Source organism: Melanotaenia boesemani, chromosome 12 (assembly GCF_017639745.1).
Source record: "Melanotaenia boesemani isolate fMelBoe1 chromosome 12, fMelBoe1.pri, whole genome shotgun sequence".
Taxonomy (NCBI): Eukaryota; Metazoa; Chordata; class Actinopteri; order Atheriniformes; family Melanotaeniidae; genus Melanotaenia; species Melanotaenia boesemani.
This window is the reverse complement of record NC_055693.1, coordinates 4,461,199-4,482,659: the sequence shown is the minus strand read 5'-3', so window position 1 is coordinate 4,482,659 and position 21,461 is coordinate 4,461,199. Positions and strand designations below refer to the sequence as shown.

The following is a 21,461-nucleotide window of genomic DNA, read 5'->3' as shown; positions in this document are numbered from 1 at the left end:
ATGCACCAGCTGTGCAAGTGTTCTGGTTGGGGAGAATGCGAACATGCATTGTTCTTGTCTCACACTCCGCTAGCACAGGCCAGGGTCTTATGGGGTGATAGATGTTCCACAGCAAACAACCGCCAACCACCAACCATTTTAAGAACAGACTTGTGCGTAGCTATTTTAATCTGTGAAGAATCTGTGGCTGTCTTCTGAGAAAGGAAAATAGTTGTGTAATTGTCATACTGCTAAACAAGGATTTCAGATAGAAGGAACGTTCTGAAATCTGACAGTGTGAGAGTGCCACCGTGTTATAAATAACACAGAAAGTACTTTAGAAACACATTTCCTTTTCAGTTCTTTTGTATTATGCATTTTCTTGCAGGCATCACAGAGTTTTAAGTGGGAGAACTGGGAAAACTGTCCTGTGGTCTGACAATTCTGAGTTTCTTCCAGGAAACCATGAACACTGCGTTCTCCAGGCTAAACAAGAGACCATGAGGGATGCATCCCCCATCCCTCAGTGCACACGGCATCATCACTGAAGGCATGTTTTGTTTTTTAAGTGTGTTTTTGTCAGGGTTTGGGTTAGAGCGCTCTCAGTTTGGAGAATCAGAAACAAACTCTGACAGATGAGCCAAACTAAAAGCTACTCAGACAGAGGTCATGAAAACAAAGAAATGTTTTAAATGACACAATGTAAAACATTACACGATCATTCCTGATTGAACTACTAAGAGAGTTTTGAGGTTTGAGTTGTTTTTTTTTTTTTAAAATTCCCCCATGATCCCGATTCATGATTCCTTTCCCTTAGCTTCAGATTCTCCAAGTTAAGAGTGTTCTGACTGCCAGCTTCCATAAATAAGGTACTCCCTAATCAATAATACTACAAATAGGGCCCTATGAAATCTTTTTTTCCCCTGTATTCTGTGTTTTACTATGTAATCTTGTGTTTTCCAGGGGGGATGTTTCTTATCTTGTGGTGGCTGAATAAAATCTCAAGACAGTAATAGGAAAATTTATTTTTCTTATTGATATTATTTTGGCTCTTTATGACACAGCTGCTGGACATTAAAGGGGTTAGAGACTCATTGGGTGACTTGCAGGCTGGGATTCAAACCTGTGGCAGCTGCAATGAGGAGCAATGAGGAGCTGTAGTTTATGAGCCGGCTGCTCAACCATAAATATCCTTTTTTTTTTTCTTTTTTTTTTAAATAATTCTATTTTTCTTTAGTATGTCTCTCCTGCAAGTAGTTTTGTCAACATGGGACATACATTTTTTCCACAGAACAGCCTACGGCTCAAGCTGCAACACTTGCGGTGAGTGAGTTTGGTAGAGGCTGCTCTCCAACGCTTCTCCATGTTTGTTATGCTTCAACAAAAACAGAGGCAGCGTTGTCATTTTTTTAGAGCTACCTATGGCAACTTTTCCTAATTTCTTAGACAACTTTGTTATTTCTGTTGGTCCATTAGTGTTGCTGACTTTTTGGAGGAGACCTGAGTCCTGCTAGTTCAGATAACGTCACACAGACAGGAACCTGCTGCAGTGGTCAGAATTCATTAGGCTCAGAAACCATGAAAAACTCATATTCTACATTTTACAACTTTTTCCATTTTCGTAGTCAAATTTGTTTTCCTCACTGCGGATTTCAAAAAGTCTTATAATAATCTGCTTAGAATGCAGCACTCCCTCCAGTCTCATGGCGACAGTAACAGTGTCCCCCAGCTGGACAGGAGTACATCCTGCAAAACTGACTTAGTAAAAACTCAAAAGCAAAAGAGTGTGAGATGTTAAAACAAACACCACAAATGCAAATCTAATGAGAATATGTTGACATATGACAAACCCACAAAGACTCCGCAGCCTACAGGGCCTAAAGGATCTATAGCTAACGCCCAAAAACCAGGTACTCCATGTCCCTGCAGACATTCTGTCCACAACAACAATTAGAGATGTTTTACAGCATGGAGGAGAAACACTCAGCAACGTTATGGCTGATTGGGGTATATTGTGATTTTAAAGCAATATATGCTCCTATTCAGACAACAGTTCTCAGGCAAGATGTTTTTATATTAGCAAAATTACCACTTAAAAACAATCTGCTGCTAAACTGTCCGGCCTGCAGCACAGAAACTGCAGAGCAGCTGAAATTACTCAGTCTCCCTTTCAAGTACCTACACATGTTGAACACCACTGGAAAGCAAAGATTCTTGAGGTGTGAATGATGCATACCATTCCAGGCAACAGTCATAACCTAACATTCAGTAAACACTTATTTCAAACCAGTTGCAAATGCAGTTTGCCTTGGAAGCCATACTGTACTCCAGTAGCAAATGATGCTGCAACATTGGGGCAGCAGTGGCTCCGGTGGTAGAGCGGGTCGTCCAATGACTGGAAGGTTGGCCCAATTCTCACTCCCTCAGTCAATCTGTCATTGTGTCCTTGGGCAAGACACTTCATCCTCCCTACCTCCAGAGTCGGCATCGCTGGTATATGAATTTGTATAAATGTTGGTGGTGGTTGGAGAGGCCGTTGGCGTGGATTGGCGGCCATATTATCCTCTGTCTGTCCCAGGGCTGCTGAGGCTATCAGCTTACCATCACCAGGTATGAATGAGGAGTGAATGAATAATGGATGCAATGCAAACTGCTTTGGGTGCCTTGAAAAGCACTTTATAAATCTAATTCATTATTATTATTATTATTGCAAAAACGCTCCTGTTACATCAGTAAGGATCCAGTGAAAATAGCTCAGTGAATTAGTTTGTACACAACAAGTCTTTTATGCATGAAGATACATTTTAGGCAAAAACGGCAGGATTTTAAAGGGTTAATGTTGTTACACAAATAATTACAAAGGAAATAAATGAGTGAATTTTTGAGGGTTGAAACTAGAAACATCACAGTTCCTTTCCTGGTGTGGGAATTTCTCCACTGCTTTCACACTATTTTATAACGGCACTTAGCAACAGTCTGACAAATGCTGATAAAACAATTTAATAAAAAACACCCCAGTCCTGAGCTGAGTTTGACTCCTCACCACACCCTGTTCACTGGCTCCACCATGACTCCACATTCACCCAAATGTACTGGATCTAATGTCTCACTGCTGTTATATGAGTTTATCTGTGTGTATACATGATCGTGTGCACACCTGCTCCTCATGCAGCACCACCTGCCCATCCAGAGGACTCCCAAGCGGAGCAATGGTAACAAACGGCTGCCAAACACCGCTGATGGTCCTGGGGAAGACGTCGTAAAGCTCCATGCACTGAATGGTCTCCCCACGCTCCTTCATGGAGTACAGGGACACCGGGTTACACATGGCCACGTACAGCGTGTCTGTAAAAACACAAGCAGACACGTCTCATAGCAGTTCTGCAAATTCAGTTGTTAATGTGTTCAATTACTCAAAGAACCTTTTAAACAAGTTAAAACTTTAAAATAAAGTTCAGGAAAACCAGTTGGATCACAGCAGTGTCTAACCTCCAATAATTTCCTCTTAATGTAACTAAAACCAGCAAATTGATAATAGATTTTAGAAAAGGTAAAGCCAAAGCTCAACACCTTTGTTGTCTTAAAGAACATTCTATGTAACTTCTACCAGAGCTTCATTGAAGAGCTGTTAACCTTCTTCTTTTTATATTGGGTTAAAGGGCTGCCTGTTAAGGAGAAAGACAAAGTGCATGGTGTTGTTAAGGTCTGATTGCTGGAGCCCAGGGGTGTCCAGAAGGTTCTCTTAAGTTGCTGTCTGCTCGTTGTTATGCTACCCCACTCAAAGAACAAAAATGTGGACAACAACCATCTTATCTTCTCTTATGGCACATTCGGTGTGACGAGTGTGCCATGCACCAATTTGATCACTGCGTTATTGGTAGAGTGATGTTGCTGGCCGACAGCTGTCTGACTGTGTTTTATTATTGTATATACCATGTAATTATTTCTTTATTTTAATGAGCGGCTCTGCATATGAATTGTCCTTTGGAATTAATAAAGCTTCTGAAACTGAATCTATATCAACAATAAAACAACCAGCAGGTGAAGTAAATGATAATTTTTTTATTCTTATGCTGGAAAGCTTCATCCTCGCATTCGCAGGTATATTATGATCCTCTGCTTAACCTTTGTAGGTCACTAAAAAACTATTTAAGAAAATAAATTTCTCACCTTTGCTCGGATCTTTCGATCATCTGCAGCCAACAAAAACTAAACTATGCAATCATTCAAATTATTTTTAACCCTTTAAATGTTCATTTTCTAACACAGTCAATATTTTGAATCAAATCATTAAATCAAATCCAACTTTATTGATAAAGCATTTTTATACAAAGAGCAATGCCACTTTCCTTTAGTTTCCTACATGAACAGAAAAGCTGAGAACAGAGACCCGAGGCTGTATAAAAGCATGACAGCCACATGGAGGGTGAGAAAGAGTGGTTGTTTGAGTCTGTGTTGACCCTGTAATGAAGTGGTGACCTGTCCAGCAGCAGCTGGGATAGGATCTATCCCCCTGTGATCCTGAATTGGATTAAGCAGGTGTAGAAAATGGTTGGATGGATGTTAGCCATGTCTGTGTTTGTGTGTGTGTGTTAGAGAAAGTGTGTAGTACCATCTGTGCTGGTGACATCGCAGATGATGTTCACTTCATTCATGGGAATCTGCCAGTGAGTTTTCTCCTCGCTGAAGCTCAAAGCTCGGCTTTCCTGCCTGTTGCAGGGAAAACTCTGGACACGCAGAAATGCAGGGCCCTGCAGTGATAGCAGCACACACACACTCAGCAGGTCTGTATGACTGCACTTTATCTAATGCTACAGAGGTGCTTTTTTTCCCGCTTTGTTCTTTGTCATCTTTTGTACAAAAAAGGGCATTGTGATTGGCTGACCACACTGGTACAGCCCTGTTTCCTTTGGCATGTGAATAAAAGACACACAATAATTAGCAAATCATCTTAATCCTGTAACTTAACACAAAGACAAATCATCACATGCCGAAACTAAAACAAAAGGGTTAAAAAAATTCTGCTTACTATGAATTTGATTCCACAAACAGGTTTCAAAAATAGGTGGGAAATGGGGCATGTTCACCATCGCCTTTTATTCTTACTACACATGCTGTATTGATAAGTGCAGGATGTGCTTTGTCTTGCTGAAATAAACAAGATCTTATCAGAAGAATATGTTTTCAGCTGATGCACAGCCTGTAAATAGGGCTCAGCGTTAACGTCATCTGTGTCATTTGTGGTTTAAATTGTGTGCTGATAACAAGCAGGATGTTCCCCTCTTATAATACCTTATCTGTTTTTGTTTTTTATTACATTGTGCGATATCTCTGTGAAGTTACATATAAATGTGTAACAACCGTGTTTTGTAGTTACTGTAATGTGCAGTATTTTGTAATAGTTCTGATCCAACTCTATTTCTTTTGTTTTATTATTTAACTTCCAAACAGCCATATTTGTCTCCTTTTAAATAGGTCTTGAGCAACAGTTCTGTATTCTGAAGGTCTGAAGAAATGATGAGTGGCTCAAGACCTCAGATATATGTGTAGCCTACATGCACACTCACTGGTCACTTTATTAAGTCCACCTGTTCCACTGCTTGCTAGCACAAATATCAAATCAGCCAATCACATGGCAGCGACTCAATGCATTTAGTCATGTAGACATGGTAAGAACGACTTACTGAAGTTCAAACTGGGATTTTCACACACAACCATCTCTAGGGTTTCCAGAGAATGGTCTGAAGAAGAGAAAATATCCAGCAAGCAGCAGTTGTCTGGAACAGAATGTCTGATTGATGTCAGAGTTCAGAGGAGAATGGTCAAACTGGTTGGAGTTGATAAAAAGACAACAGGAAGTCCAATAAGCACTGGTTCCAACCAAGGTCTGCAGAACAGCCTCTCTGAACACACAACACATCCAGTCTCGAAGCAGATGGGCTACAGCAGCAGAAGACCACACCGGGTGCCTCCTGTTAGCTAAGAACAGGAAACTGAGGCTACAATTCACACAGACTCACCAACACTGGACAATAGAAGATGGAGAAACATTGCTGGTCTGATGAGTCTCCATTTCAGCTCCACATTCAGATGGTAGGATCAGAATTTGGTGGAAACATCATGAAAACATGGATCCATCCTGCCTTGGATCAACACTTCAGGCTGCTGCTGGTGTAATGGTGGGGGGATGTTTTCTTGGCCCACTTTGGGCCCCTTAGTACCAACATGGCCTGGTTTAACCAGCACAGCCTACCTGAGTATTGTTGCTGACCATGTCCATCCCTTTATAACCACAGTGGAGCATCTTCTGATGCTACTTCCAGCAGGATAATGCACCATGTCACAAAGCTCAGATTATCTCCACCTGCTTTCTAGAACATGACGATGAGTTCTCTGGACTCCAACGGCCTCCACAGCCACCAGATCTCAGTCCAGTAGAGCAGCTTTGGGATGTGGTGGAACGGGAGATTCTCATCATGGATGCAGCCGACAAACCTGCAGCAACTGTGTGATGCTGTCATGTTAATATGGAGTAAAACCTCCTCACTGAATCTATGACACCAAGAATGAAGGCAGTTCTGAGGCCAAAGGGAGATAAACCCAGTATTAGGAAGGTGGACTTAATAAAGTGGCAGGTGAGTTTATAGTTTATATATTTTACATACTTATTTTATTCATACATGTTCCTTTCTCATTTCTTAAAGGCGATTCTGTTTGGCGTCCCTGCTGCAAGTGTTTATGAGTCCGTGCAGGGACTTCCACCACAGAACTGGGGCCATTTAATTGCAGAGCTCATGTTCATTCTCAAGATTCGTTTAAACTTCTGCATCATTTAATGGTATTACAAGCTGAAAATTATAAGAAACAGTATTAATAAAGGATTTAACTCTGTGCACATATTTCCAGAGTGGCAAACCCTTTCCCATCTCTGTAAGGATCTTTTTATACCCAATCATGTTTCTGAGCTCTTTACAATTAACCTAATTAGTAGAGACATTCCCCTGAGTGTTTTTATTTTTAACCCAATGAATATGCACATTTTAAATTGAATAAATGGTCTAAATGATTTCCTAGTCATTGCATTCTGCTTTTATCTCCCTGAGCTCTTTGCAGACTTTTTGGGCTAAAAGTACCCTGACCTTGTAAGAAGACAGCTGTGTAAAGTATATAAGCAGAATAAGGTAAATAAAAATGGTTTAAGATGGTCAAACTTACATTTTGACAACTTCTATTCACTTAAAAAAACATGAGATATGCTTAGATTGTTGTACAATATGTACTGTTTTTAAAAATGTGTTTCATTTGTGTGTATACCTTGATGTGTATGGGGTGCGTCTCAGTGGGACAGAGCAGTTTGCGGCGAGCGTTGACGCCTTGGTTTATGGTCCAGTGTCCTGTCATCCTGGCTTCCGGCAGGGGCAACCTAGAAACAATGAGCTGATAAGGCCTAGAAACAGTGTTTTTCCTGAGATAAGATGCAAGTTGCTCTTCTGTTTTTATTTATTTATTTTTTAGAAAAATTACAGATCTAAGTATTAAATTTTAATTCCCACATGAATATAAAGACTTTAAGGGCTGAAATAGCTTTCAAAATAATTTAGGTGAAAGTTTCGTTCTAATGTGGGTTGGATTTTAAAAAATAGTTTATTTGATCCCACAGTCTCTACAAAGGGTCCAACCAATATATTGCAGGACAATATTTCAAGTCCCAGCTCAGCCTGTTGTGTCTGACCATATGTTTACTGGTTTTCTCATGAATCACAGCTGGATTGCTGCCACAGACTTATTAACTGCAGGTGGGGTGAAAAATGCAGCATGACCGCAAGCACACACATTCCAAGGAGAGTGGAAGAGGGTTTAAAGGAAAGGTCCCCCTAACCATAAATATGCCTATGAATAGAAGAGCAACAAGCCGGAGAGACGCTGTTTCATGTTTTCCATGTCCAAAATTGGACATCAAGAGACAAAATAATGCTTTTTATGTATACAAGATGTGGCGAAACCATCTTGTCTAATATAAACTGTTCAAGATGGGCTTTAAATCACTTAAATACACACCCAATAAACTTGGATGAAGTCAGCAAGGACATAATAGAGCAGATAATCTATAAATTAATGTTGGTTTTGATCAAGGAAAATACTTGTTTCTGTTCTGTTTGGTCTCAACATTTTGACTTTTATTATACTGATTTTACTTAATAAATGTCAGATTCTAGAATAAAACCACAGGAGACAGAGGAAACAAATATTTTCCTTTATTTAAAAGACAACTGTACATAATGAGACAGTGTACTGGATGTTAAAATAGTTTTATCTTCTTGATAAATAGTTAAATGATGTGCAAGGTGTCAACATTCATTTATTCAACACTACAGATAGCAGTAAATAGACTTCATGGAAGCCTCGAAGTGTAATCCAGTCTGAAAACAATCACAGGGATCAAGGCAACATGGGTCAGTATCAGGAATCTCAAGGAATCAGTCAACAGTCAACCCTGTTAAAATTCTGCTTCATGTCAAATAAATAAAAATGAGTTTTATTAACTTTTGTGTCTAAAATCCTATATATTTACTTGGATTTAAGGTTAAATGCTAGTCTGCCGGACCTCAAATAAAGTTGTTTCCATACTGTTATTCACGTGAAATTAAATTCAGTGTTTAAGTGCTTTTCTTTGATAGATTTTACACATTTGACCCCACAAACTTTAAAATAAAAGTATTTTTGTGGGTATAATTAAAGATATGAGTGTGTTATTTCCCAGAAAACACATAAAAAATAATGAGTCATCCTGAACTAAGAGGTGTGTCCTAATTTTGTGTCTAATGAAACAACTTCTTATATTCTGACCTGCAGCTGAGCAAAAGTAGGATGGTGGGCGGGGCCTAATCAGACCACTAGAGCTGACCAACTGGAACAAATTAGGCAGTTTTGTGTATGGAAATGTTGAGAAGTATCTAAAACTTGTGATAAATTTGATACCCGAGTTTAAAAACTGCTCATTAGAGGAGGTTAGAGAACTTAAATATTTATATTTCAACACTGTTCATGAATGATTTCTAGTTGTAACCCTGACAAAAGGTTAAATTAGAAAAGCAATACGGCCTTCAAACATATATTACGGAGAACATGAAGACGTTTCTAGACTGCCTCTGAGTAACGTGTCTTCTTGGAAGACATGATAAGCAAAACTCTGGTAACAGGATGTGAAGTATGATAAAACAGAAAATCTGACCCGTTAGTGAATTTTGGTGTAATTTGGTCCATCTGGTCATTACAGCAATAGATGATGTTTGCCTTTTCTGACACGCTGTCTTTTTATCCACAATCCTGCTGTATGTTATGTCTATGTCTGGATGTGCCGTTAGCATGTGTGTATGACCCTAACATCAAGTGCTCCAGGTGCCTTACTCCTTTGCCAGTTTGACAGAGGTGGGCTTGGCTCCGATGGGAATCCCGTGCTTGTGCAACGCCTCGATCAGAACGTCTCGCATGTCCTTGTTGTACGAGTCGAAGTCAAAGACGTTCCTCACCACGTTGGCCAAGCCCTCGCTGGGAAATTTCTGGTGACGAAGTAATGTGAAGTTGGGAGAAAGAGGCGGAAAGGGAAAGAAGAACAGAGACAACAAGAAAAGGAGAGACAGCAGAGGGAGGAATAAAAAGGGGATGAGAAGAAAACAGGGGAATTATAAGGGAAAAGGAGATGAAAAAGATTAATATTGCTTACATTTCTTCAACAAAGGACATCTGAACTAAGACACAGAAGGACACAGTGAAGGTAACTTAAATCTAAAACATTTTAACGGCTGTTTTTTTTTGTTTGTTTGTTTGTTTTTTTGCTTGTTTTTTTTCACATTGGTCCTAAAAATTACACTTTTTATTTATTCCAGTTACTTTTTTTCAACTTTGTCTATAATTTTTTTTTCATATTATCAGACATTGGCATTAATTATTAGGCATTTCTTACAAAAGTTGTAACCCCAACCCCCCCATCTAGGTGGTAAAACCACATACACATCCACCCACCCAAGCACCAATACTAACTAAGAACAACAAAAAAAGCAAAAATAATAAAACAGACAGACACAAACCAATCAGGCTTGACCACCATTTGTTCTAAAGCTAATCCCGCCGCCTCTCTAATCCAGTGAACATAAGCAGGAGAATTTTTTCCTCGTTTAGTACAACTATAGCAAACGATGAGCACGCAGAGACGCAGGTTGGTCTTTTTAATTTTCACTCTGCGGGAAATAAGCAAGTTTTTCTCACATAATTAAATTACACAAGATCCTATAATGTTTTACAGAAAACGTCTCAGCACAGTGTGGACACAGAAGAGATTTTCAGAACATCCACAGCCACATTTTAACTTGTTATCTCACATAAGTGTTGAAGGTCTGTGTTGCATTCGTCATGACAAGGGGAAAAAAGGGAAAATTTAGAAAATTAGTGCCGTTTCTAACATTATCTGAAACTTATATAAAGTTAAAATAAAAAATATAAACAAAAAAATAATGATTAAATATACAATTATCATCTTATTTAATTAAATTAATCAGTTTTTCACACTTGATATTTAATGATTATTACCTCCAAATGAATGCAACAGGGCTAATTATTAAATAACACCAGATAAAATGACAAATAAAAAAACAGAGCTGCGGCCATAAACGTAACTAAACAGTTAAGTTCATAAGCTCACCCAACACCCACGAAGTGGGAAACATTATTAAGACCATAATTGCACTTTACACCAATATATTACAGAACACTTACACAGTTCGATAAACCTCTACAGAATCAATAACAGCCTCGTCCCAACAGGCTGCCGCTGAATGTTTGGAGCACTGTACATTATTGATTAAGGCTCCCTGTTACCACAAAGGAGTCATTACGACTACAGGTGAGACAGTAATTACAGCCAACATCAGCTACGGCCTGAAAAGAAGAAATTTAGACCGTCACTAAATTATTCTTTATGTCCCAGTCCTGCAGGTATCAGGATGACAGATTTCAGTGGCCTCTGGGGAAATCAAAACTAAGAGCTTGTGTGCCGATTTAATGACCCAAACTTATGCAAGTTTGAAAGCTATAATGTCCATCTTCTTCTTCTGAATCCATTTCCATTTGTTATTCTTTCTTTTTCTTTGAATTGAATGAATTTTGAAGGAAGTTAGATCATAACATGGTAGAATGAACTGACACATCTGACTACTGGATGCACACAACAAGTGTGTGTATAACTATTCACATAAACAAGCTGGAAAATAAACAGTAACAATCCTTGTAAACAGTTCAAAAAGACTCTCAGCTTTGATTTGAGAGTTTTCACATCCAAATTACTTGATCAAATCAAATTCAATCAAATAAAACAGATTTTATCAGTGTGAGCTCCAGAAATCCTCTTAGAGAAGCAACTGTTGCTGCCCATCAATCTTTATAAGGGGGTTATAGGGTCATCTCCAAAAATTCTGGAGTCCATCACTCTACAGAGAAAAACACTATTTACAAGTGGAAAACAGTAAATACAGCTGCCAAAATTCCCAGGGCTCAACGTCCTAGCAAGTTTAGCCCAAAGACAGAAGGCGCAATACTCAGAGAAAGTAAAAAAAACACCCATCAGCTACACACTGGACATTTTACAGTGTCACTGGGCCTTTTCACATTTTGCATCTGTCAAGGTGACATTTGTTCTTTGCATCTCGTGTGAAAGTGCAAAGGTAGCGTTCAGGATTGAGCTTCATTTGCTGCTGAACCTCAGAAATTAAGCCAAAATGCATTAGAGGTGTGGGAGAAAACTAAAACAAAGTTCAGCCAAAGATTAAACTATATCATACTTAGAAAAACTGTAAAAAGCCCACAAGCTACATCTCAGACTCTCCAGACTTCAGTTAGCATGTTAAATGTTAAAGTTCAGGACCGTACAGTTAGAAAAAAACCAAACAAGTATGGCTTGTTTGGAAGACTTGCAGCAGAAAGACTCTTCTCTCTAAAAAGAACATTTGGAACAATGTCCTTTGGACAAACCAGACCAAAGTGGAGATGTTTGGTCAGAATGCACAAAAAACACAAAACACAGCATATCAACACAAACACCCCATACTGACTGTCAAGCACGGTGGTGGAGGGATGATGATTTGGGCTACAGGACCTGGAAACCTTGCAGTCACTGAATGGCTTATGAACATTTCTAGACCTAAACCTGACTGAAATGCTGTGGCGGGACCTTCAGAGAGCTGTGCAGAAACCAACACTGCAAACCACAATGAACTGAAGCAACATTGGAAAGAGGAGTAGACCAAAACCCTGAACAAACGTGATAGAGACCATAACTTCATCTTACTGCTGCTAAAGATACTGCTGGATCATGAGAACGTAATTAGTTTTTCACAAACTGATTCTACATTCCTCTTTTTAATTATTTACTCAGTATAATATGTTATGTTGTTGTTAATCTAAGATTGTATTCACCTAATTGTAAAACCTAATAAAGCCAAGTAAAACCTTTGAACTCACAGAAATCGTTCTTTTTTCAACACAACTGCATATATGATAATTTGAGAGGCAAAACCTGATTGGCTTTTCTTGTAGCATCTTGCATGACCTGGCCAACATCCAATGTGAAAACCTCTTCCTAAAGCTGCACATAACACATTATTGTGTAACAGTACATTTTAAGAAGTGTGTTCATGTGTGATTGTTAAGACTGAGGGAGGCAGGGAACACCGTCTTCCCCCTAAGACAGCTGAGCTGTGAGGACTCTCCTGCATTATTAAAAAGGTGCAGGATTGAGGTCCCATAAATAATTAATGGAAACTAGTCTGAGGCAAAACCTGGGTTAATAAAAAGAAAAAACTAGATATGTTGTTAAATGGTAAGTACTGCATGCATCTTTGGATCTTAGATCCAAAGACTCTGGTCAACTAGTCCAGACCAGAGTCCAGACTAAACATGGAGAAGCAGCATTTAGCTGTTATGCTGCAAACAAATGGAACAAACTGCCAGTGGAGATTAAACTTTACCAAATGTAGACATTTTTAAATCCAGGTTAAAAACATTTCTTTTCTCATGCACCTATGCATGAAATCTGCATGTTAACTTTTTAACTTATTTTGCTTTTAATCATTTTAATGTAATTTATTATTTTATTGTGATTATGTGTTGATGCCTTTTACTATTCTAAATATCTGTAATGTCTTTGTTTTATGTAAAACACTGTGAATTGTCCTGTACATGAAATGTGCTACACAAATAAACTGCCTTGCATCCTCTTACCTGGAGGTGTTTAACAATGTTGACCACCTCTCTAGTAGAGTAGGGGTACGAGATGGTGCCCTGGTCAGCCATGGACCTCAGCTCTCCAAAGGCAGCCACCAGTTTCTGCAGAGTAGCATCAGGGACGTCGGGGCCGTACTGTTTCAGCATCGCCAGCTCTGCCTGAGGCTTCGGATTGTCCACGGCATGGCAGCTAAAAATATCACCTGTCACAAGATACAGATTTGTCCATGTACAATATACTACATGCCACGGTTTATACAACAAGAACAAACAAGTGCTCATGCTTTCTTGTTGTTATGGTTCCTTCTACAACCACATCCAACTCAACCTGTGCCACCTCCTGTGAGCTGAAGGGGCAGATGTGGACCTGCTGGTGTGGAGGATCCACAGGTAAGAAATGTAACAGCTGCTGCAATTTTGACTGGACTAGTTAGCTGAAACAATTCCTGTTTTTAGTGAGAAAATCCTCCTAAAGAAATCCTCTTTGGGGTGCCCCCATGGACACTAAGGTGCAAGCTCCACAGTTTGAGCCTGGCTGGGAAAAATGACCTCCCTACTTGAATTTGGTATTCAGTGGATGTGAAAAAAACAATTACAAAGAACAATCTTCACACCAGGATAGTTTGGGGGACTCATAACCACCTGGACAACACCACGCAGTTACAACGACTACTCACTAGGGGCGATATTCCCCGAAACAAGCACTGATCAAGAAGAAAGAAAAGAAAAAAAAAATCGCTGGAAAGGAGAAGAAACTCCAGCTCACCGATTGGCCAGGACACACACACCCATAAACCTCCACCAACAAACTCCAAAACACACCTCAGTCTGTATTTGTAAGGAACCATTTAAATGTTTTATAATGGAAAACATAACTGATTTCTATATGGAAGTAATTAGAGATGCGAAATAAGGATGCTGTAACGTCAGGATTGCTGGGAGTTGATTAAGTTAAAATACTGTCAATTGTGAATAATTTATTTACCACTAGATGTCCTAGCAACGCTAACAGCGTGAAGGTAAACGGACCATCTGTGAAGCAAAGAGAGGTAGTGACGTAGAGTATGTCATAGCACAACATTTTGGATATCTCGCCACTACTCCTGCTGCTCATGTGTAAAGCAGAAAAACTAAAAATCCAGGAAGCACAGACTTGGTGTTGCTTCATTGTTTACTTGTGGTAAACAAGCAGTTTTTAGGCCTGGTCAATCGATGATGTGGATTTTCTTCTTCTTCTTGCTTTTTCAGTGGTTGTTTTGGGAATATCGCCCCCTGGTGAGTAGTTGTTGTAACTGTGTGATATTGTTCAGACAGCCTTGTCCGCCTGTGTAAAGTGCAGTATCAAAGCAAACCAAAGCAAAGAAACGTTTCTAATTCACCTTCTTATCGTACTGAGTCCCCCCAGAAGATCCTGGTGTGAATGCGCCCTTAATGTCCTTTCTTAATGCTACTTTTACACATAAGAGAAAATGAGTAATCTTGTTGGGTTGTGCACATGTTTGTTTACCTAATGCTCCAAAGAAGTCATTGCCCAGGAATGGAAAACCAGGTCGGTTAGCCAAGACGATCATCCTAAAGTCGGGGTGCATCATTATGGTGTTGGGCCTCCCTTCAGCTTCACGTGGATCTTAAAGAGAAAGCAGAATTACAGTACTTTGATCAAAGCATGCAACGATGGATCTCTCAGTATACATCTTTGTACTTCTTACATTTTTCACAAACATCTATCAGGCTGACTTTATTGCTTTATAAACCCAAAGTTAGGACATCTTAGGTTGTGTTTACATTCCACTGCTAGTATGAACTTCTCACATGAAAAGCTGTCTGAAGCTACATGAAAACCTACATGTTTACAGATCCAGAAACCTCTGGTACCTAGCCATAAGCCTTTATTCTAATCATTCTTTTACAGCTTAGATCTGACTTTCAAACATCAGCTTGCCCACTGCATGGCGCATTTTTTACCTCTAAATCCGGGGACACATCTCCCTGCAGAGGCACTTTAGTCACCGTGAGTGTGTGAACACACCTGAAATGATTCTGCGCCCGTCAGCCAGGATCATCTCTCCACTCTCCACCAGGGTTTTGAGGATGCAGGTAACGTTAGTGGGAGCTTTGTCGGCTTCGTCAATCACAAGTATGTGACCCAGCTTCACCGCTTTCACCTGAGCACATGCATACAAATCATTTGTGTGGCAGAAGTTACAGCTGGGTATCGGACATATTTACAATGAGTTAATTTTCCATCAGGTAGCACCAATTTCATTACAACCGAAGGCTAAAACTAGATAAATGGTATTTCTGTTTTAAAGCCTTGGATGGTTACTATCTGCCCTCACCAGTGTTTTCTAATAACTTTCTCGAGTCATGTAAAGAATTTTGCTGTAATTCCCCATAGATGGAAATGACTTTCTATGTATTAAATAGAACCCAAAACAGTTTGGTGCCATACTAGAGATATGAAGATAAACAAAAACTTGATTGTGCTCCATCTTATGGTCACCTAAGTTATTTCAATGCCAGAGATATGAACAGGATCAATAAACTCATTCACAAAACCAGAACCAACATAGTTCAGAATTTGGAGATGTTTAAGTCAAAGAGTGAGAGGACTTCAGAGACCACTGTGGACAATCAACCCCACCTCACCCTTGACACGTCTTCCTGTTCCACTCTAAACATGCTGCTTCTCCTTGCTGAATGAAGTCACAGTATGGTTCAAACGTTGGAGGGCACGTCAAACGGGAGTATGGCACACATTCAAAAGGTACAAATTCAAGGTCAAGAACCAGCTCCAGATCTAAACTACAGTATCAATATCGTCCTATTGTAATGGAATTATTATATTTATGACATGTGCAAGGAAAATAAATATATAAAATAATCAAGAAGGAACTGTGCATTAAAACTGACCAGAGGTGAGTCCTCATATGTAATGATCCCATCTCGCACTGACGGCTGCAGGGTCAGAGTCTGGACTGTCGTATCCCTGATCAGGGAAAAATAAAACATATAATAATATAAATTATAACGTTTATGCACAACACAACAGGGATAAACCTGTGAACGTGGTATGAACTCATATTAATCAATTACAAACCATGACCATACCTCAACAAACCTCCGTGAATTTTGACTTTACAGAGTGAAGTAAAGATCTTTTTATTTTCTTACATTATAACTATTAAAAAGTGTTTACTTTCAACATCATAAAGACAACCAAAATTTTGCCAACACATTTTGACTTAAAAGAAAAAAACCTTGATATTATAATGAGGGCTGCATTCCAATTAGAGCAAGTTGCAGTACAACTAACCAGCATGTACAGGTGCAGAAAGAGGTTTGCAGCTCCCATTAAGACAGCTAATTTCCTCCATTTTTGTACCAGTATAACATATAACAAGCTTCTTTTACTGAGGGATTACCAGGGCTGCATTACGTAAAGCTGATGCTAGAGCACATTTTGCTAGACTGAAAAGACAGCTATTTGTAACAGTCTGAGACATCCGTTAATAAAACCTATCTGAAGCTCTTAAAGATTCATTTTTCATTATAAATGTGTCACTGATGTCAGACGTTTTCCCACACATGAACTTTAAAGAAAAACTGAAACAGTTATCAGCTACACTAAAGCATTAAAAACTTTGTTAAGTACATGATATATTATAAAAACAATTTCTCATGTCCACCAAAATGGCGGCACTTCAAGCCAAGAAAACTACCAGCTAAGGGCTGGAAGCACCTACAAGACCAAATAAGTTGTTGCACCCTTATTATAATAATAATAATAATAATAATAGTAATAATAATAATAATGATAATAATAATAATAATAGTAGATTAGGTTTTATATAGCACTTTTCAAGGCACCCAAAGCGCTTTACATTGTGTATCCATTATTCATTCACTCCTCACTTAATGTTCAAATAACCAGGGAAGCATTTAGTCTGCCTAATTTTAAGGAGAATAAAATACGGAGCTACAACTTTGAGCAAAGCTAAAGCCAAATGAGCTCAGAGTTTGTCTCATTTTATGAATTCAAATCATGAGTTATTTTTTGAACGCTGCCCAATCGGCTGATCAGAGCAGCATTCACAGTTACTTTTTATTATTTTTCCAGAACTCATACGAGAATGCTGCTGAGGCCATTACAAACCTCCAGTAAAGTCCATTTTTACAATTGACTGTAAGAGTGTTTGGATGATATACTGATTTTGGAAAAAAGGTCCTCATACTTCTTCAAACCACCTGACACACATACAGGACACAATCCCTCTGCAGTTTCATTTCTGATGAGTCTAGAACAGAAGCAGATTCTGTGGCCAAATCTCTACAGTGCATCTGCATCCCAGCAACATAAAAACAATAAAAACTTGTCTTGACTACTCTGATTCTCCAGTGCCATCCATAATTATCCTTCCTTCTTTCTCTAAATGCCTCCTTCTTCAACCCAGCCCTCTCTCTAACTTTCCCCTATACCTTACAGTGTGACCCAGGACCTGTCCCAGTTTCCTTCCTGGCTGGCTGCATCTCTTTTGCTTTTCTGAGCCACATCTCTGTAGGATTTTAGTCACAGGCTCCCAAAAGCCACATGCACAGATCCTCCTGCCTCTGCCCTGCTCTAATATTAGCAGCTGCTGCAGTAGCTAACCAGGCCACATCCATGCTCAGCTCCACTTCGACTTTCACAAGACTTTGACCAAGTACACATGTGACTGCCGAGAGGACAAAGCAGCTGTTTGTATGTGAAAATATTATTCCATATACTCAGAATGATTAATACAAAGATTGTGTATGTCATTACAGAAGTAATGGATTTTTTAACTGTATTATAACGTTGAACGTTAATTCGTCTATTTTCATCAGGTTTTTATGTGACTATTTGTTGCTCATCTGCCATCAGAGTCTGTGACATGCTAAACGTTTTCTTATAATTGCAAAGTGCCTCCAATTGATCTAACCTACATTCAACAGCAAAGCTGATTTTACAGCACACAACCTACTGGTGTGTGGATGAGCGAGTCTGACCTCATTTTCCCAAGGTGTGATTGTGTGAGTATTTATAGAAGTAGAAAATCCGAGTTAAAAAAAGGGCTCCTTGAAATGGCTTCTCTTTAATATGAACATGTGAAGTCCTTGTTCTGGTGAAGAGTGTCCTAATTTACTGGTGACCAAAATAGCTTTGACATTCTTAGAAGGGAAGGGCAAGGCTGGCAAAGCATTAAGAGGACATACTTGTAGCTCACATCTCCTCATGAACAGGATTACTTTGTTAATTGGTTTAGAAATCAAAGACACAAAAACTTGAAAGCATAATAGAGTCATGTGAAAAATAAAGTCCACCATCTGTCAAATCTAAGGTTTTATGTATCAGTACATAATCTGGTTTAGGTTAAAAAATTAAGCAAATACAATCTCAGATTAAGAACAATACAGGGCATATATGTGTTATGCTAAGTCAGTATTTATGCAACAAAATGTAAGGAAAAAGTTAAAAAAAAAAAAAAAAAAGCATCTTAAGCAGCAATAACTTGGGGTTATCGATTTCTGAATGACATGATCAGAGTCTCTCACATGGTTATGGAGGAAGTTTATTACTTGTTTGCTTCAGAGTTCTACAGCATTTGTTTCTGCAGTTCTCTGAAGGTCCCACCACAGCATTTAGTCAAGTTAAGGTCTGGACTTTGACTGGATCATGTCAACATGTGTTGTAGATTTGCTGTTGTGTTGGGATCATCGTCCTGTTGCACGATTCAATTGCAACCAAGCTGTAATTGACTCTAGAACATTTTGGTGTCCAGAGTACTTCATGGTCCACTCAATGACTGCAACCTGTCCAGGTCCTGGAGCAGCGGAACAAGCCCAGCTCATCAGCCCTCCACCACCATGCTTGACAGTTGGTATGAGGCATTTTTGCTGATGTGCTGCCTTTGTGACCAAACATCTCCACTCTGGTCTGACCTGTCCAAAGAAGATTGCTCAAAAAGTCTTGGTTTTTGTTCAAATCCAACTTTGCAAACCTAATATGTGTGGTCATATTAATTATAGAGAGAAGAGCCTTAATTCTGCAACCATTCCAAACATGCTTATATGCTTACATGCTGAACATACTTGTTCAGTATTTTTCTAATTGTACTATCATGAACTTTAACATTTAACATGCTAACTCAGGTCTTATTTTCCCTTATTTTCTTACATGGTCTGACCTTGGGCTGAACTTGCTGGGATGTCTATTCTGGGCAGATTGGCAGATGTCTTGAATGTTTTCCACTTGTGAATAATTCTTTCTGTAAAATGATGGACTCCAGATAGTTTGAAAAATGATTTAAAACACTTTCCCAGATCGATGGGCATTAATAACTCTCTTCTCCTAGATCAATAATCAGGTGTGTCCTTAGCATTGTGAATTAATACCTGCATGCTGCAGAGCGGCAAACTGCCACAACTTTTTTTTTAATAAAGGAGGTCACACTTATGATGACCAGTTAATCAGCACCTGGCTTCTACTGACCCTCTTAATTCCAATTGAAGAAGCATAGATAGTTTTATTCAGGAAATAAGGACAGATTGTAATATGTCATGTTGCTGATCACCTGAGGTTACATTTACCCCATTTTAAGACCTGTTTATATCCTCATGTGTAAGATTGTGCACTTTCTCGATTAATATCTTTGGTGGGAGGCTTTCATTCACTCACATTGCAATACAGCTGCATTCTCATGAGATCTGTGTGATCACAATTTAGCAGGTTTCACAACTATTGATGACCAAAATGCTTAAGTGCAGACAAATTACAGTCATTGCAGAGTCAGACAGTAAACAATGGCAGCTACTCTTCACTTAGTAGTTTCATTTGGATCATCTGTCTTTAATTGATCTCTATATTTCATCACATTACCTACAACCTTTTTTTTTAAAATATATTCTCTTACTCTCTGCTCTAGCGATAACTTCCCAAAAGATTCTGTAAAACAAACCATCTGGTGTGTCAGATTATTATCTGAGCATACCTAAATAAATTTTGCTTCTGCCTGACTTTGTAAAGTCACTGCTCAACACAGACGACTGACAATGTAAAACTATTGTGATTATACATTTTAAAATTGACTTGTAGCACCTGTAGAAAAGAGGCTGAAGAAAAACAAAATAAAAACAAAAACATAAAAAGAACAAGGCATACATCTATCTATGCGTTTATCAGTTTTTTTGGAGCTGAATAAACTTCACAAATGCATGTTAAAAAAAAAAAAAAAAAAAAAAAAAAAAAAAAATATATATATATATATATATATATATATATATATATATATATATATATATATATATATATATATATATATATATCCCACTTTGTGGGAAGATCTCACCTGTGGAGCTGCAGGTACTCCCTGGGCCTGTTGAGGAGGTGCAGGAACCTGTCTACTATTTTATTTTTACCCACGCCCTGTGGAGGAATACAGAAATGCGACAATCAACATAGAGCTGAGACATTACACAGCACATAGACAGCATTTCAGCAACTGTAAAAGGAAGCTGAATACAGCTGATTAATGCTTAATGCTCCCTCATCCAATCCATTCTCATTTTCAGTATTTTAACCTGTTTCATACCCTCATATCTAAACATAAAACAAAACTGTCCGATATAGTTCATCAGGTTACCAAAATCATTGGCCCACCTCAAACACCTTTACAAATTAGAGGAACCTGGACAGGTACAGGAAAGTGTCAGGACTAGAAAAAAACTATCTGAAGCAGATGAACAGGGTCTGAAAGCGATGTTTTGAAGAAATAAGAACAAATCCTGACATAGGACCTGAGAGATGCATCCGGACCTTCAGCTGATCCATCTACTGTTGGCCAAAGCCATCAGAAATGGTCTCCATGGAAACGTAGCTGTCAAGAAGCCATTCTTCAGTAAAGAAAACAGGGTGAAAAGCCACATCATGCAAGAACTGGATGAAAATCAGTGGCAAAAGGTCTGACTGAGGTTGATTTCTCCTAAGAACCTGGACCTCAACATTATTCAGAAAGTGTGGGATCATCTGCTTCAATAATGTTGAACAGAAGGCAGAAACACCCAAAGATAAGCTTTTGAGAAATTCTCAAGAAGTCTGGAGAACTATTCCGCAAGACTCAAGAAAGTTTGTCTAAGACGATCCAGAATGTGATGAAAAATAAAGCTTCTCAGAGCAAATGTTTCTTTCA

General features: G+C 38.8%; 1 protein-coding gene across 1 annotated transcript in view; it reads right to left on the bottom strand.

Annotated features, from left to right (window-relative positions):
• vwa8 (von Willebrand factor A domain containing 8) overlaps window positions 1-21,461 on the bottom strand; it is an 89,605-nt gene that overhangs the window by 38,515 nt on the left and 29,629 nt on the right. Inside the window, exons 21-29 of the mRNA XM_042001539.1 lie at window positions 20,622-20,698; window positions 16,168-16,243; window positions 15,284-15,419; window positions 14,762-14,881; window positions 13,252-13,457; window positions 9,388-9,539; window positions 7,294-7,402; window positions 4,592-4,730; window positions 3,137-3,324 (exon numbers count right to left, since the gene is read on the bottom strand). Coding sequence (XP_041857473.1) covers window positions 3,137-3,324; window positions 4,592-4,730; window positions 7,294-7,402; window positions 9,388-9,539; window positions 13,252-13,457; window positions 14,762-14,881; window positions 15,284-15,419; window positions 16,168-16,243; window positions 20,622-20,698 — 1,203 coding nt within the window. The remainder of the gene's footprint in view (window positions 1-3,136; window positions 3,325-4,591; window positions 4,731-7,293; window positions 7,403-9,387; window positions 9,540-13,251; window positions 13,458-14,761; window positions 14,882-15,283; window positions 15,420-16,167; window positions 16,244-20,621; window positions 20,699-21,461) is intronic.